Source organism: Gasterosteus aculeatus, chromosome 7 (assembly GCF_964276395.1).
Source record: "Gasterosteus aculeatus chromosome 7, fGasAcu3.hap1.1, whole genome shotgun sequence".
Classification (NCBI taxonomy): domain Eukaryota; kingdom Metazoa; phylum Chordata; class Actinopteri; order Perciformes; family Gasterosteidae; genus Gasterosteus; species Gasterosteus aculeatus.
This window is the reverse complement of record NC_135694.1, coordinates 3,102,827-3,119,064: the sequence shown is the minus strand read 5'-3', so window position 1 is coordinate 3,119,064 and position 16,238 is coordinate 3,102,827. Positions and strand designations below refer to the sequence as shown.

General features: G+C 51.0%; 2 protein-coding genes across 2 annotated transcripts; one reads left to right on the top strand and one right to left on the bottom strand.

The window, feature by feature from the left end:
- The first annotated feature begins 25 nt into the window (after positions 1-25).
- capn1 (calpain 1) lies at positions 26-13,561 on the top strand. The gene is made up of 23 exons (XM_078105577.1): positions 26-164; positions 2,874-2,948; positions 3,197-3,476; positions 4,367-4,436; positions 5,303-5,421; positions 7,927-8,060; positions 8,221-8,389; positions 8,755-8,838; positions 9,101-9,186; positions 9,270-9,344; positions 9,468-9,628; positions 9,712-9,872; positions 9,979-9,990; positions 10,094-10,305; positions 10,393-10,432; positions 10,516-10,581; positions 10,680-10,737; positions 10,816-10,880; positions 11,363-11,431; positions 11,520-11,598; positions 11,671-11,787; positions 11,860-11,918; positions 12,000-13,561. Exons 3-23 carry the CDS (start codon positions 3,222-3,224, stop codon positions 12,024-12,026), a joined length of 2,118 nt encoding a protein of 705 aa, XP_077961703.1. The 5' UTR covers positions 26-164; positions 2,874-2,948; positions 3,197-3,221; the 3' UTR covers positions 12,027-13,561.
- pnp5a (purine nucleoside phosphorylase 5a) lies at positions 13,562-15,996 on the bottom strand. The gene is made up of 6 exons (XM_040179664.2): positions 15,801-15,996; positions 15,063-15,232; positions 14,865-14,968; positions 14,603-14,778; positions 14,280-14,470; positions 13,562-14,193 (listed from the first exon to the last, which is right to left on the bottom strand). Exons 1-6 carry the CDS (start codon positions 15,812-15,814, stop codon positions 13,907-13,909), a joined length of 942 nt encoding a protein of 313 aa, XP_040035598.2. The 5' UTR covers positions 15,815-15,996; the 3' UTR covers positions 13,562-13,906.
- Positions 15,997-16,238: the final 242 nt, after the last annotated feature.

Sequence of the window (16,238 nt, the reverse complement as noted above, 5' to 3'; positions counted from 1 at the left end):
CAGTGGGGAGGGTGCACATTAGATCCAGTTGAGAGAAGAGGCATGAATAATACGCGCTGGTAGAGAACAGGGGAGGGGTCGAACCTACACCAAACATGGAAGGAAAGCTAAGCTGGATAGTCCGTGTCTAAAGAACTGCCTCCTGGAGGAAACATCCCGCAAAGGTAAATACAAAACCCCTTCATTTAGCGCGTGTTCCGCTGTAGGGCTGCAGTTTGCGTCGCGCTGCAGCCACATCCGTATCGGAAAATGGGCTTCTGACCTCCGACACCGAAACTTTTTTTTCTTTACTTTACTTTTTTTTTTTTTACACGACAGGAATCCGTAAGTTTGAGTCGTGTAGCAAACATCTGGAACCAATGGCGTTCACACAACCAGTCGCCTTTACGCAACTTCCGCGACACCTTTAAAATCCGCAGATTACTCGCCCCAAAAATCTCCTTTTATCTCCTGTGTGTGTGTGTGTTTGCATCCGCGTACCGTCTCTGATGAGAGGGAGCTGAAAAGGAAACGGGGGGGCGAGGGGGGTGACCAGCTGTTGGTGTTGGTCAACTTGAGAAAGTGGCATTCTGACAGCTGGACACATCTCTCAGGGGCCACACCCACCAGCAGGGCCGCGTGCTTATCTGTGCGGGCCGCACGCTCCACATTTACCCCACGATACAACTGTTATTATCTGCACCGAGCAGCTTGTTTGTAAGCGTGCCAGAAGCCAGACGTCTGCATCCGACTTTGATCACTCCCCGCAGTCAGCGTAAATTCTCCTCGACAGACAGTGCGTGTCAAGTTTCTGCGTGGATTTTAAAGCAAACTCTCCTCTGGATGGTTTGTAATTACACATTGTTTGGAATATGCCCCCCCCCCCCCACCCCTTTGCATGCAATAGTGCACCAGAGGCAGGGTCAGAATGCTTACTCACTGCACAAACAGTCGACCCCCCCACATCCACTGCAGGCGGGTATTTAGGCAGACCAGAATCAGACACGCATCAGCAGAAATGCAGCAGTGACACGGGCTGCACTGACGTCTCCAAATCCTAGTGGGACCGCTGATGAACTCATGCGACCCTTATCGTCATATTACACCTGCACATCATGTCTGAAATTGTATCATAGCCGCTATGTTACGGAGGTGAGCGCATGCTGGTGGCTTTAGAGTTGTTGCGGTACGTGCATGCAGGGCAAACATGCATCGTTATGTTTAGGGTGCAAGCGTAACGTTTCCTCGTATCGTTTGATTTAAAATAATAATTGTTATTCATCTCTGTTGTTGGGCTGCGGCTGCTGTGGGAAATGTGTGGAGGCATTTTTTATTTATTTTTTAATCCGTCTGGACATGCAGACTACTGCTTGTCATTTCTCATAATTGTCACTACCTGCACTGAGGTGGACGATATATCTGTGTGTGTGTGTGTGTGTGTGAGGGGGGTGTATGTGTGTGTGTGTGTGTGTGTGTGTGTGTGTGTGAGGGGTGTGTGTGTGTGTGTGTGTGAGGGGGGTGTAAGTGTGTGTGTGTGTGAGGGGGGTGTAAGTGTGTTTCACATGTGAGGGCAGATAAATTATTCATCACAGCCAGATTGAACTTGCGTTGGGTAAAGTGCGCCCCAATAACACGCACCAGAGATGAAACCCACCGACTGGTTGTGTGGAAGATGGTATATTTAGTTGTTGCCTAAAATAGACCTGATTTGACCTTTTTTATATTTTAAAAATGGCAATAAAGATGTCTAAAAAGCCAATAAAAGTGATCTAAAAGTATCATTTGGGCCTTTTTGACAGCGCTCATTAGAGTTTTGCTAAAACTGTAGCCTACTACCAAAACAAACCAGTCTTAAACCGCTAACATTATCATTTAAATCAGACTGTCTGATAAATATCTGGTCAGATATCCAACGCTTACGGCAGCTTTCTGTTGGTTTTCTTAATAACCACCACAGAAGGGTGGCAGACTAGTAGAAATGGTTCTGGATGGTGAAGTAGGACTTCTAGCATTAGCAGTGGTCGTGCTAGCGATGCTAATTAGCTGCAGTAGCTGGCACTGCTAGCTAGCTGTGCTGTAGTGGCCTTGTAGCAGCGGTTTAAATGCAGTGATCTTTCTATTGTGGTAAACGTAGCGGGAATTGTGTTTTGTAATCTCCATTTTCAATATCTCTCTACAAAACAAGTGACGTTGCAGCGACGTGTTCTGTTGAGTCAGTGAGCTGGGGGGTGTTTTCAGTAGGTGCGGTTCACACGGACCTGTGGAAACTGGAGTTCCTCTGAGCAAACAAGAGTCAAACTCTTTGAAACAGGAAGAACGCTTCTGTGGCGCGGAGATGAGGCAGTGAAAAAATAGCTGTAGCTGAAAGCTATGTGTATGTATGTATGTATGTATGTATGTATGTATGTATGTATGTATATTGGACCGCGAGAAGCTCCAGTTCTGTGTGGAGCTTTGGTGCCACTAATGGCGTATTACACCTCCCCGACTTGGTCTCTGCTTAATTGAAGAGTCTGAGAGAGCTTTTGCTTGTTCTGGGCCTCGTGCTGCCTTCATTGTGCATCAAGATTCACACCAATCCACTTTGCACAAATAATACCCCCCCACACATACGCACACACGTGCACGCACACCACTTTGTTAATACACCTCGTTGGATTAAACATCAACTTTGGCGCTGTGAGGCTCACTGTAGAAGTAGGCTGGATGTGCCCACTGGTACTAATCGCTTTTGTGTGCGATCAACTGAAAAGAAATGGGCGGGGCACACTTGCCTCTTTAAGCCATAACCGTACGTGAATAATGCCTATAGGTCCTTCTTTTGTCTGTGTCTGTATAGAGCAATGTGGGATTTTACCTCTGCATTCTTTCTCATTCAACTTTCTTTCTTCTAGGTCTCACTTGCCTGTCGGGAGAAGGGAGGACTTACGAACCGTGATTGGCGCTCGCTGGGACAAGATCTGCTCCAGGTCTTGCGAGCTTGTGACGCTTCTGAATTTTGACCGCCCGGCTACGACAGAACCACCAGCTCAGCGACCGAGCGGAGCACTCAGTCAACGTTTTATAGCTTTTTTGAGGGCCCACGAACGATCCTTGAATCCATTACCGCTTCTGTCAGATTCCCGTTAACCGGTGCAGTACGTGCGAGCCGAGCCGTAGCCGTAGCGGGTCAAGGTTGCCTCGCTAATCACTGACGCATCTTCACATCTCATCGTAGCTCCACGCAAGCAAACGTCCTCGGGATGGCGGAGTCCATTTGTGCGACCGGCATGGCCGCCAAGCTGAGGAGCCAGTGGGATCGCAACGAGGGCCTGGGACAGAACCACATGGCGGTGAAGTACCTGGGTCAGGACTACGAGGGTCTGAAGGCCCAGAGCCTCCAGAGCGGCAGGGCGTTTGAGGATCACCTGTTCCCTTGTTGCGCGTCGTCTCTGGGATTCAACGAGCTCGGCCCGAGGTCCCCCAAGACGTCTGGAGTGCGCTGGATGAGGCCCGCGGTGAGAAAGGCTGCTGGTACCAACGTGGCTCCAGTGGAGCTTAAGTGGTTCTTTCCCAGCGAGGAAAATATGGGCTGATCAAAAACAACAAAGCTATTTTTGATTCTCTTTGCGGTGACTCGTCTCCCTCCGCGTCTTGCAAAAGCAGAACTCGACGGGTTTTGGAGAAAGCTGTGAAATATGGACATTAACTTTGCGTTTCAATGATCCCATGAACTCCACCACGCATTGACCGGTTGACTTACACTGAGCAGATAATGACTGAACATCCACTGTTTTATATTACCTGCTAAAAAAACTCTATCTACAGCGCAACCTTTCCCCACAGACTAAAATCTTAGTTGCTTGGCAACTAAACTTTCTCTCAGCAACGATTGGCCGATATGGTTTTAATGTCCCGGCAACAGCGGTCTGGAGTTGCCTCAGTGTCTCCAGGAGGTTTCCATGCACCTCCTTTGGATGCCTCCCCTCGAGCCCCTCTCAGCCCCCCGTCGGCCCCCCGCTGCATTATAAATACATCCGGGTGGGGGGGGGGGCGCGTCTTCATCGGCGTCTATCTGAAGACGGCACGCGCTCTCGTTACTGTTTGATTCGTGCGCACCTTGCCGGGTCGCTGATGCTTTCCCAGGGTCTCGCCCCCCCCCCCCCCAAAGTACCACGTTGTATAATGCATGCGCCTTGCCAGCACCAAGGGGGATCTGTAACATTTACACTGCATGAGACCAGGGCGGCCCGTGGTGTTGACTTGTTGGAACCTGTAGACGCCCCGCGCCGTGTTCTCCAGTGGATTCGACCCGAGAGAAGGACTGGAAATGTAACGTGCCGGTGAGAAGCAGATATCCACAAGCAAGCGTTGCGGTAATGTGTTTGTGTTTTCCTCCACTTCGCAGGAGATTTGCAAGCGGCCCGAGTTCATCGTGGACGGAGCTACACGCACAGACATCTGTCAGGGAGCTCTGGGTGAGACGCTGCTCCGTCGGGATCCAGATGTTGGAGGAAAAGTTTTTAGATTCATTTGCGATCGAGTGGAAACTCTTAAGTGTAGTTAGGCTCTCGTCTCTCTGCGGGGGCCACAGGCAACCTGATCCCTCCCCGCTAGGATATGATGTTCCCTTATTGAAACAGTGAACTATTATCAGACTCACACAAGATTAAACTAAAAGCTCATGAGAGAAAAGCCATATTATGAGTTTACCTTAACGTTAAGACTTGCTTTTCATTTTGTATCTTTTTAAAATAGATTCATTTTATGCTCCAAACACATTGCTTGTATGTGTAACTCTGGTTTACTTTTGGGATTTTGATGCAACCTTTCGGCCGGTCGTCTTCCAGAAGAAATCAGTCATTGAAGTCTGCAGACTTTTCCAACTGCGCTGCTGTAGAGTTTTATGACTTTGTTGAGAGAAAAAACTAAACCCTTTAATGCTCAATGCTGCACTTTGCATCAAGCAGAGCGATGTCTTCATTCGATCCATGTTGGTTCCTCTCTTATTCAAGACTTTAGCTTTGCTTCAGACAAGTTGAGCCTCTCCCATTTTCCTAGAAGGCAAAGCCTCTTGTCTTTACTCAGCGTTCAATGGGCTGGAACAAATCCAGTTTTGTGAGGTTCTTTCTCACTGAGCGTGTGCATGTTCAGGTGTGTGTTCAGATTGAATCTCAACGGCATAAAATGAAGTCAAAAATAGTTCCGGATTCCGTTCTCGTCACATGTTTGACATAAATATCCTGCTATCATTTAGCATTCAGATATAGCACGGGGGGTATTTGCATCCCTTGTAATAAAACTGTGTGTATTTTTGTGTGTGTGTTTGTGCGTGCGTCCTCAGGGGACTGCTGGCTGCTGGCCGCCATCGCCTCGCTGACCTTGAACGACAACCTCCTCCACCGAGTGGTTCCCCACGGACAGGGCTTCCAGCAGGGCTACGCCGGCATCTTCCACTTCCAGGTGACCACCACGGGGGGGGCGAAGCCCGCCGTCCTAACAGGCTTCTGTGGACACGAGTGGACTTTCCCACCCAGCGTCTTATGGAACCGCACGCATTGAAACGTAGAACGACGACAGAGGGATGAGAGACCTGGGGGGGGCGAATCAAACCCAACGGGCCTTGAAAGAAAACACTGAAAACGCCGCTTATTTTCACTGCTTTGCAGGCGTTGAGGCGAATGGCCACGGAGTTAAGAACGAACCTTTCATTTCACAAGCTCTCCTTTTGTTAAACCTCGCCGAGTCAATAAAAGATAACGCCGCCGTCCGATCCACGCCCACTAAGTACGACCGCAACCTGCGAGCATTTGAGTCACCGGCTGAACCCAGATACCTGCACACCTGTGAAAGGAACCAACACCCAACAAGTCCTCATCTCAAAAAATTGCTGCTTAGGACCCTGAGGCGTCCAACGTTAAGGCGAGGGACCAGTCCGGCCGCTTTGTGGCTTTCTTTGAAAAATACGCAAAATACTCAACCGCACACACACAACAATGCATTGTGTCAGCGCGCTGTAGCGGTGACACAGGTCAACAAGGCGTGTGTGCGTGTGTGCGTGTGTGCGTGTGTGTGTGTGTGTGTGTGTGTGAAATCTCTGCAGCGGTGCTTTGTGGCCGCGTGGAGGCTGATTTGAATGTTGTGTTTCTGGAATCGGCGCAGGTCTTGCAGGCGGCAGCTGAATGTGCAACACAGCCGACCCCCCCGATGTATTCAAACACGCACTCCTCTGGTGGACAACGTACTTTCGATATTAGCGCGCGCTAAGTGAGGAGCGTCAACGATTTCTACATTTCGTCCACGTGGAGCCGGATCGCCTCTTTGACGCAGTGAGGCTTCTTCTGTTCGCCAAGCGGACTGTTCGCCTGCCAAGTGATAAGGAAAGAGAGAGTGAAAGAGAGAGAGAGAGAGGGGGGGGGGGAAGCTGCGGCACATCAAAGACACATGCCAACACGTGTAGGAGCGCGCCTGCGGTGTAACACGAGAGACACACACACACACACACACACACACAGCATGCCCGGGAAATCCATCCGTTTCCCCAGAAGACAAAGATTCAAGCATCTTTTTTGGTGATTTTGTTGCTGACTCATCTGGTATCGGAGGGTCAATGAATAACGACACACACACACACACACACACACACACTCCATGACACAGAAAGGCAGCCGAGGGAAAGTGGCGCTTTTGACCCGTTTTCTCGCTGATCATTTCCAGAGACTGTGCGATCATTCACAGACGCACACTGGAAACGATACTTGTATTCGCTGTGAGGGGCTTGTGACGTGCGCGGCGAACGTGCACGCGTGGGGGAACGGCTCGTAAATAAACCTCCTCTCCTTCGAGCACAGCGAGGCTTGGCCTACTTTGGTCGCCCTCTTTATCTCCGTCGTGCCTGGATGTTGTTGTTGTTGTTGTTGTTTTTAGCCTCCCGTCATTGTGTTTGCATCTTTTATTCTCATGCTTTTCCGTTTCTTGCAGCTTCTCATTTTTTGATGTTTCCATTCCCTTTTTGTGTGTGTGTGTGTGGTCGAGTCTTCCAGGGATTCCCTCTTTTGTTTCATTTCGGATTATTTAAGCCTCTGGAAAAACGGCGCAGACCTGAAATGAGTCATCCCCAAATGTAATTACGAGTGCACTGCAGTGAGCGTCTTAATTGAAGTAGGACGGAGGGAGTCTGCAGGCGAACGAAGGGCGGGAGAATAAATTATAAAATAGGCAATCTCAGTCGGAAACAAATGAAACCAAACTGGGACAGAATCGCTCATCGTGTTCTTATTATAGCCGGAGATTCACACGGAACAAGTGAGCGCTTTGTTGACTCGCGTTAAAAGTGGGACACGTCACACGCATTTGGGCACCCAGAGGGCCTACACACACACACACACACATCTGTAAAATTCCAACACACGCACACCTTTTATTGGCTTTTTATGACCCTGCAACTTCCTTCCCCCTCTTTCTCTTTTCTGCAAACCCGATTACTGACAGAGACGCATCTCTCTCACGGCCGAGAGGTTTGTTGCTTGTTGTTCTTCTGTACGAGTCGACCGACGTGACAGAGGAGAGACGACAAGCCGGCCAGCTTTGATCGATCGATGTGAAAACCGCGTCGGATATTTATTCGTCCACTTGCGCGTAACTCTCCTTTCTGTCGGTCTCATAATTCGGATAACGGGATGTGAAGGAGTTCCCATCAAACCCAGTCTGACTCAAACGGCCGTGCGTTCAGCTCGTATTCAGACAATATGTACACGCGTATAATATATGTTGGGTTGCACTCTGGTGCTCCCTGCTGGCCAACACGGCCACATGTTAAGGCCACATGTGGATCTCCTTTACAAACCTCAGCTGCTGGTCCATCGCCTCAGGGGTCGGTCTCCTGATTCCTCATCCTGAGATTTAAAAAGACATCTAGAAAAGCCCCTAAAATCCAAACCTGTCTTGACTTCTTCTCCTTTTTTTCAGTTCTGGCAGTTCGGCGAGTGGGTGGAGGTGGTGATCGACGACCGGCTGCCGGTGAAGGACGGGAAGCTGCTGTTCGTGCACTCGGCCGAGGGCACCGAGTTCTGGAGCGCGCTGCTGGAGAAGGCCTACGCAAAGTGAGGGAGCGCTCGGTGTACGCCGGGACCACGTGACCCCGGCCAGGTTTAGCACAAACGCGCCCTTCGACCGGCCCGTGGGAGAGTCTGCTGGGAGCCGATAAGCTGCGAGCTGTGCTCTCAGGTTGTAAGCGTGGTCGTCACTGCTCTCTCTCCGCAGGCTGAACGGCAGTTACGAGGCCCTGTCGGGCGGCAGCACGTCCGAGGGCTTCGAGGACTTCACGGGCGGCGTGACGGAGATGTTCGAGCTGAACAAAGCCCCCCCCGACCTCTTCAGCATCATCAGCAGGGCCATAGAGAGGGGGTCCCTGCTGGGCTGCTCCATAGAGGTCAGTGCGGGCGGCGTCCGCGCAGCCTCTGCTCAGGCCAGCTGTTCCCCTCGGTTCCCAGTCTTTGTGCTAAGCTAAGCTACCTGCAGACATGACAGCGCTGTCTGACTCCTCATCCGGCTTCTTGGGGTTGAAAATGTTGAAATATTCCTTTAAACGTCTGTGGAACTAGAAGAATGCGTGTATTCTGATCTTTGACCAGAAGGGGGCGGTAAAGATCGGCCAGCTTTCTGCTTAGAGGCTCAGAGATTTCTGCGCCCGAGGGGATGAACGCTTTGAATGAAAGAAAATCCGGCGACCGAACAAAGAATACGGCAGAACAAAGCTTCCCCCCCGGATCGATTCGTTTTCTTTACGCTCCTCAGACCACCAGCTCCAGTGACCGGGAGGCCGTCACGTTCAAGAAGCTGGTGAAGGGACACGCTTACTCCGTGACCGGGGTGGAGGAGGTGAGTCACGTGTCACAGCTTTTGATGTTTTCAGCTACTTTAGCGCAGCGTCACCCACCCGGAATCATCGGAGTAATTCCTTCGCCGAGACTCGAGAGGGAATGAGGAAGCAAGTTGGAGTCATTTCGATGTTGTAATCAGGAATGCGGCCCTGTGAATAAAATCACAATATAAAAAGCTGCGTTGGCACAGTAGTACGGTCTCCATTTCAATATTGCATTTTTACTTTTAAGTAAAACTTGACGTCTGTCTTTGTCCCCAGGTGGTGTACAGAGGGAACACCACCAAGCTGGTTCGCATCAGGAACCCGTGGGGGGAGGTGGAGTGGACCGGCGCCTGGAGCGACGAGTACGACTCGACTCTTCTACGTGAGGCAGGGAAAACACCAAAAGCATCACTGGGATTGTGTGGTGATGTTTGTTCTCCCTCAGCTCCAGGGAGTGGGACAATGTGGATCGCTCCGTCCGAGCTCGCCTGCAGAACCGCAGCGAGGACGGCGAGTTCTGGTGAGTCCTCCCGCCGGCCGCTCTCGCGGTTCAAAAGGTCGCCGCCGTTGGGTTCGAAACCCCTCGCACGTGTTGACGGAACACCCGCCGGCTCTTTTTCTTTTTCTACCTCCCGCCTCTCAGGATGTCCTACGCCGACTTCCTGCGCGAGTTCAGCCGCCTCGAGCTCTGCAACCTGACGGCGGACACCCTGCAGAGCAGCCAGCCCAAGAAGTGGAGCTCCTCGCTCTATCAGGGCGAGTGGAGGAGGGGCAGCACCGCGGGGGGCTGCAGGAACTTCCCAGGTATCACTTCCAACCGCGACGATAACGCATCGCCGCCCGCCGCTCGATTACCAAACTCTGGTTTCCCCGATTCGTCTTCCCAGCGACCTTTTGGCTGAACCCTCAGTTCAAGATCGTGCTGCAGCACCCGGACGCTCCGGGTCAGTCCGAATGCAGCTTCCTGGTCGGCCTCATGCAGAAGGACCGCAGGAAGAAGCGGCGGGAGGGACAAGACATGGAGACCATCGGGTTCGCCCTCTACGAGGTCAGCCGCGCTCCCACGAAACGGACTCGTTGAGTGGAGAAGCTCTACCTTGTGTTCCCTTGTTGTTCTCTGATCACGTCTTTCTTTGTCTCTCGGTCACTCACAGGTTCCAAATGAGGTACGAGTCGGACGAACTTCCTGCTGAGACCAACCAAATACTTGTAAATCCATTGCAAAACCCCAGCGGACCTTTTTTAAGATGCCCAGACTCTCTCTCTCAGTTTGTTGGCAGGTCGGGCGTCCACCTGAAGAAGGACTTCTTCCTCACCCACGCCTCCAGCGCTCGCTCCGAGCTCTTCATCAACCTGAGGGAGGTCAGCTCGCGGCTGCGGCTGCCGCCCGGCGAGTACGTCATCGTCCCCTCCACCTTCGAGCCGCACAAAGAGGGCGACTTCGTCCTGCGGGTTTTCTCCGAGAAGCCCGCCGACTCTGAGTGAGTGACGGACGAAACCAATCGTTCGAAAATTCCAAAGTTGGCCGACGAGATTAATCACTCAGAATCTTTGTCCCCCCGCGTCAGGGAGCTCGATGACGACGTGGCAGCGGAGCTTCCCACTGAGGTGAGGCGACGGAAAGACCCACAACGGGACCGCGGCGGACGTGCGTGGTGATGTTTGCTCAGATGATGCGTCCTGTGTTTCAGACCCAGCTGGACGAGAGCCAGATCGACCCGGCCTTCAAAAACCTCTTCAGACAGCTGGCCGGGCCGGTAGGCTGGACAAGTGCTTCCAAACACACACACACACACACACACACACACACACACACACGTGTGTTCTGACGACTTGCCCGTGTTTGTGCCAACAGGACATGGAGATCAGCCTCACGGAGCTGCAGACCATACTGAATCGGATCATGAGCAAACGTTAGTAACGGCTGCCGTTGGCTTCTTCCTTTTTAAACGCGCCTTCATCCTTTCTGTCTGACTTCCTCCCGCTGACAGACAAAGACCTGAAGACGGACGGCTTCACCAAAGAATCCTGTCGCAGCATGATCAGCCTCATGGACGTATCCTTGAAACGGAAAAAACAAAACAAAGATTCAATGATTTTTTTTATTGCCAATTACACAACGCACACGCACTGTGTATTGAAATGCTTGTCTTTTCTGGAAAGCCGACCAATTTTAAAATTAAAATAAAAATACAATATTTACATAAATGTACATAAAAATAAAATTAAAAATAAGGCAGAAATGAGAAGGGGAAAAGTGCAAAACTGAGCAGGTTGTAAAAAAAACTTAAATGAAACGTGTAGCAGTAATTGAAATCCTAAAAAGCTAAAGTGCAGACGAGTTGTGAGTTAGCTGTTGGGGCTGTGGGGGGAAACAGAGTTTTTCAGTCTGGTGGTCCTGCATTTGGCCCTTCTGTACCTCCTGCCTGAGGGTAGAAGCTTGAACAGTCCACGTTGGGGGTGAGTGGGGTCTTTGAGAATGGAGGCAGCTCTCCCGTGAACCCAAAGTCCGTGTTGCTCCTCAACCCGCCGGCTCAGACGGACGGCAGCGGGAAGTTGGGCCTGAGCGAGTTCCACGTCCTCTGGGAGAAGATCAAACGCTACCTGGTGAGATCGACCTGCCGACGCTGGGGTCACGTTTGCAGAATCTCTGATTTGTGTTTCTTGTTTTTATTCACCCGCCTGCTTGTGACAGACCATTTTCAGGCAGTTTGACTTGGACAAGTCGGGCACCATGAGCTCCTACGAGATGAGGATGGCTCTGGATTCTGCAGGTGGAGTTTCCTCGTTTATATGACGAGACAAAGAAGAGCGACTCTTTTAAAACGTTCTGGTTCCCCCTCCAGGTTTCAAGCTGACCAACCAACTGTTCCAGCTGATCATCCTGCGCTACACGGAGGCCGACATGTCCGTGGACTTCGACAACTTCGTCACCTGCCTGGTCCGGCTGGAGACCATGTTCAGTGAGTGCCGCCGCCGCCGCTTCTCAATGCAAAACCAGCCACAGGCGTCTAAACCGCTCGTTCCTCCCGCAGAAACCTTCCACACCATGGACACGGACAAAGACGGCTTCATGTCCCTCAACTTCAACCAGGTACGCACGAGCACAGGCGCCAAGAGGCGCCTCGCTCTCCGCCCCGCCCCCTTTAACCCGCTCGCTCTCTGTGCTCCCCAGTGGATCACCCTGACCATGTTTGCCTGAAGACGAGCGGACGCCTCAGCACCGGACCCACAGTGCCTTCTCTCTCTCTCTCTGACTGTACATTTCGTCTACATGGTGCCTACATCTCAAACGTCTGCCAACTCTTTTACGCGTCATTAATTTTTTTAATTTTTTAGCATTTTTTTACTTTTAAAGATGTACAAACATTCGTTCAAACAAAGTCATTTGTTACATTTTATTCGGTGGACACAAAAAGGCCGTTCTGCCCGTTTGATATTATTATTATCATCATTTTTATCATAACAGCCAGTTGGAGAGGACCAAACCATCCTAGCAGCATTAAGCGGCTTATTTTCAGCAGACTTGCTGAGGTGATATCGATTGACTTGAATATGCGAATCCCCCCCTCTCCGACTTGAAAGGTGCGCTTCGGTTCTTCGTCTCGGCCGAGGCCGTCGGTTAAGCTCACGAGCGAAACGCCCCGCGGTCACGTAGCACTTGCTTTTTTTCTTCTTTTTTTTCTTTTTACCGTCCACGTTGCGACCAATCGCTCGCTCCTTTAAACTCCCCCGGGGGGCAGTTTGGGAGAACTTTGGTTTCCGTGGCAACGTGGTTTCTCTGCAGTAGAGAAACAAACTGCTCATTCTAAGGGGACGAAGACACATTGAATTATATTTTAGGGTGATTATACACGGAAGAAAACACTTTTTTTTCTTTTCTTGTTGCACTAAACGCTGCACACTGTTCCTTTAATTAAAAGGGTTAACTGGGTTGTTTTTTGTAGAAAATTAGCTGTCAAAAATGATTTTATAATAATTTACACTTACTACGGGATACTTTTGCACGGCCACGTTCATCCTATGAGGGGAAATAGGACCTTTTTTAAAAAGATTTTAAATGAAATGTCCACAAAGAGTTAAATGTTCTTGAGGAGAATCTGCAAAAAGCTCTTCTGAGAGTATCTTTGTCCCGTCGGAAGGCTTGAAGCCGGCCGGCACAGAGGCCACGTGGAACTCACTCTTATTAACTTAAACTTAAAAATAAATCCGTGTTTCAGCCTCTCCTTCGCTTGCCGAGTCGACACTTTCTCCAGGCCCAACTTTGGTTGCGCTCATCGAGCGCCGCCGGGTGGAGTGATGCTTCCTCGATGGTGTTTGGCGTCGGATTCTGCACGGCTGTTTTTACCGACGAAAGAGTCGTTTTTATGAGTCGATGAGGTGAAGGGAAACTATTATGCAGGTTGTGAGCATGCAGTGTGAAATGTGATTATATCGTCTAAACGCCTGACTTGTGTCATAACCTTCCTAACAAAGTGTTTTCGTGTGGCAAAATATTTTGTCATGCCAATTTTTCTCTTTTCTTTTCATTTTTGTCAATGGAGGAAATTGATTTGAAAGGTTTAACAGGTGACGGCAGATCTCTTACATTGATCCTGCAGCCAGCGTTCCTCTGTTGGGTTTTTGCAGCAGATGCTTTTGTAACGTTACCAAATGTTTACATTCAGGGTCCTCTGGGATCCATATGCATCATATTACTGTGCAGCATCTCTTTGCCAAATAAAAATGGAGATTTCATTTGTCTCAATTTCTGTTTATTGCTGAATTTGTTTGTGATGATATAAAAAGCTCCCCTCGTCACCCCAAACAAGCTGGACGTAATAAATAACACATTTTAGTAACAACATTAATATGAAAAAACAAGCGCTGTAAAATACCTTAAGTCAACTAATGTACACATCTCACAATATTAGGAATTATACAGCAGATTTGTTTGCTCATTTTTAAGTTAAAACGACCACATTTACAGAGCTGATCAAATGTTTTAAGTTAGAACAAATACGTCTCGTTTAGAATGGTACAAAAAAAAAGGGTAGCGGAATTCCAGACGTCACAAAACGTTTGTGTATTTTCTCCAACAGCTCATCTAGATAACAAACTCATTGGTTTTCTTTGGCACGCCAGCGTCCCTCGGTCAGCGTCTCCGGCGTAGTTGTTGTTGTTGTTGTTGAGCTCCATCTTGGTCACCATGGTGGACACCAGCCGCTCCAGCTGCGCCGCCCGCCGGGTGCCCGTCTCCAGGACCTCCTCGTGGTTGGCCTTGGCCTCGCTGTCGTAGTCCATCACCGCCTGGTTGGTGATCAACGAGAGCGCGAAGACGCGCATGCCGCAGTGGCGCGCGACGATCACCTCGTGGGCCGTGCTCATGCCTGACGAGGACGAGATCGCGTGAACATGCTGCACATCCCCAACGCGTTGCTGGTGAACCTTTTTTCCTGTTGAGGCCGCTACTCACCGACGGCGTCGGCGCCCAGTTTGTGCAGCATGCGGGACTCTGCGATGGTCTCGAAGGAGGGTCCGCCCAGCACGCAGTACACCCCTTCCTTCAGGAAGTCACCGTAGCCGAGCTCCCGTCCCACGTGCATGGCCATCTGCCGCAGCGCTCCGTCGTAGGCGTCCGACATGCAGGGGAACCGCACGCCGAACCTGCCGGGGCAGAAGGATGGGGGTGGGGGGACAAGTGGCAGGTTTAGTGAAGGGAGGGGACCTCTGGACGCCAGAACGGGCAACCAGAAGGAAGCTTAAAGCCCAGTCGTCTCTTGTAAGAACCCGCGGTACCTCTCGTCGTTGGGTCCGGACAGCGGATTGACGCCAGCGAAGCCCGGCAGGTTGAGGTGGTCTTTGATGATCATGATGTCTCCGACTTGGAAGTCCCGGTTGAGGCCTCCAGCCGCGTTGGTCAGCATCACCGTGTCCACGCCGAGCAGCTTGAAGATGCGTATGGGCAGCGTGATCTGCGAGCAGAGGCGTCGTGCGTCAGGGGTCGCGGCATTTCCTTTAAAGGTCCTTCATAGTCCACGTGGTTTCGGGCGACACGCACCTTCTGGACCGGGTAGCCCTCGTACAGGTGGAAGCGCCCCTGCATGCAAACGCACAACCTGCCCTTCAAGGTGCCGAATACCAGCCGGCCCGCGTGTCCGTGCACTGCGGGGGGAAAAAGACGGTCAGCGGATGTGAGCGTGGAAATGAGCGGCCGGTCGGACACGCGGAGGGTTCTTTTGTCGCAGGTTGAGCTCACCGGTGCTCTGTGGAAAGTTGGGGATGTCCTCGTAGTTGAAGGCCACCTGGTCCTTCAGCATGTCGGCCAGGCCGCCGAGGCCCGAGCCGCACACGATGCCCACCGCGGGTCGCACGCCCGTCCGCGCCAGCAGCCAGTCGGCCGTGGCCTCGCACTCCTCGTAACCGTAACTGGATGACACGGGAAGAGTTTTAGAGAGTTTTAAAATCAGATGCCACATTCAAGTTGAGCGTCATGTGATGCGGTCAACGTAACCACGTTACGGGATAAGAGACTGTCTGAGAACTGCCACCAATAAAGATAAAACACGTGAACTTTCTCATCCTGTCACGCACTTCAATGGTGACATAACACACACTGTGTAATTCCTCTCATATGGCAAACCGCTGTCACTCATGCCTTGATGGCCACACCAGACTGTGCTATAAATAAACAGCCTGCAGTGTTTTACCAATGGCTTCTGCCACAGGACAGGCGGTGGTAGACGATATTGATAGAGTGCTATAAAGTCCATTTTCGGGTTAAAAGTAACAGTTTAACTCCACGCAGGACTCTCACTGCGATACATGAATGTCTTTTCACGGAGGCCTTTGCTGCTCAGAGAGCATGTGGTCTTTTTTTTTCGGGGGAGGGGTCCCGAAAAAAAAAAAAGGCCTTGGTTTAACTTTCACCCACGAGATGCCGTGTGGTCGGCAGCATGAGAGGAGAGCTGCAGTCCGGTCGAAGGAGACCACTCACCCTTTGTCTGCCATCACCAGCGATTCCAAAAGTGTCGACGAGAAGAAAAAAAAAAAACCAATTTCCTAAGAGGCAAAAACCTTGAATGGGAGTCCAGCTGATTGGAAGGAAACAAGGTTCTTCCTGCTGAGTCCTGGTGAAGTGTTGAGCTCTCACTCGACTGTGGGAGTAAAGGCTCAGTGACCGGTTTATTATAGGAACATAGACCCCCCCTCCCTCGCCTCCTGCCCCTCCCCCTGCTGCTCAGTGTGACAACACACCCTCAAAATGACCCCCCTGCCCACCCCACCCCATTCACACAATCAGAGTACACGCACACACACACACACACACACACACACGCACACACACACACACCACCTGCCCTGATGAGTCATACATGTGAAGCAGAGATGGAGGAAGCGTTACGGTGACCTGGTGACTCTCGCCTTCTCAAAA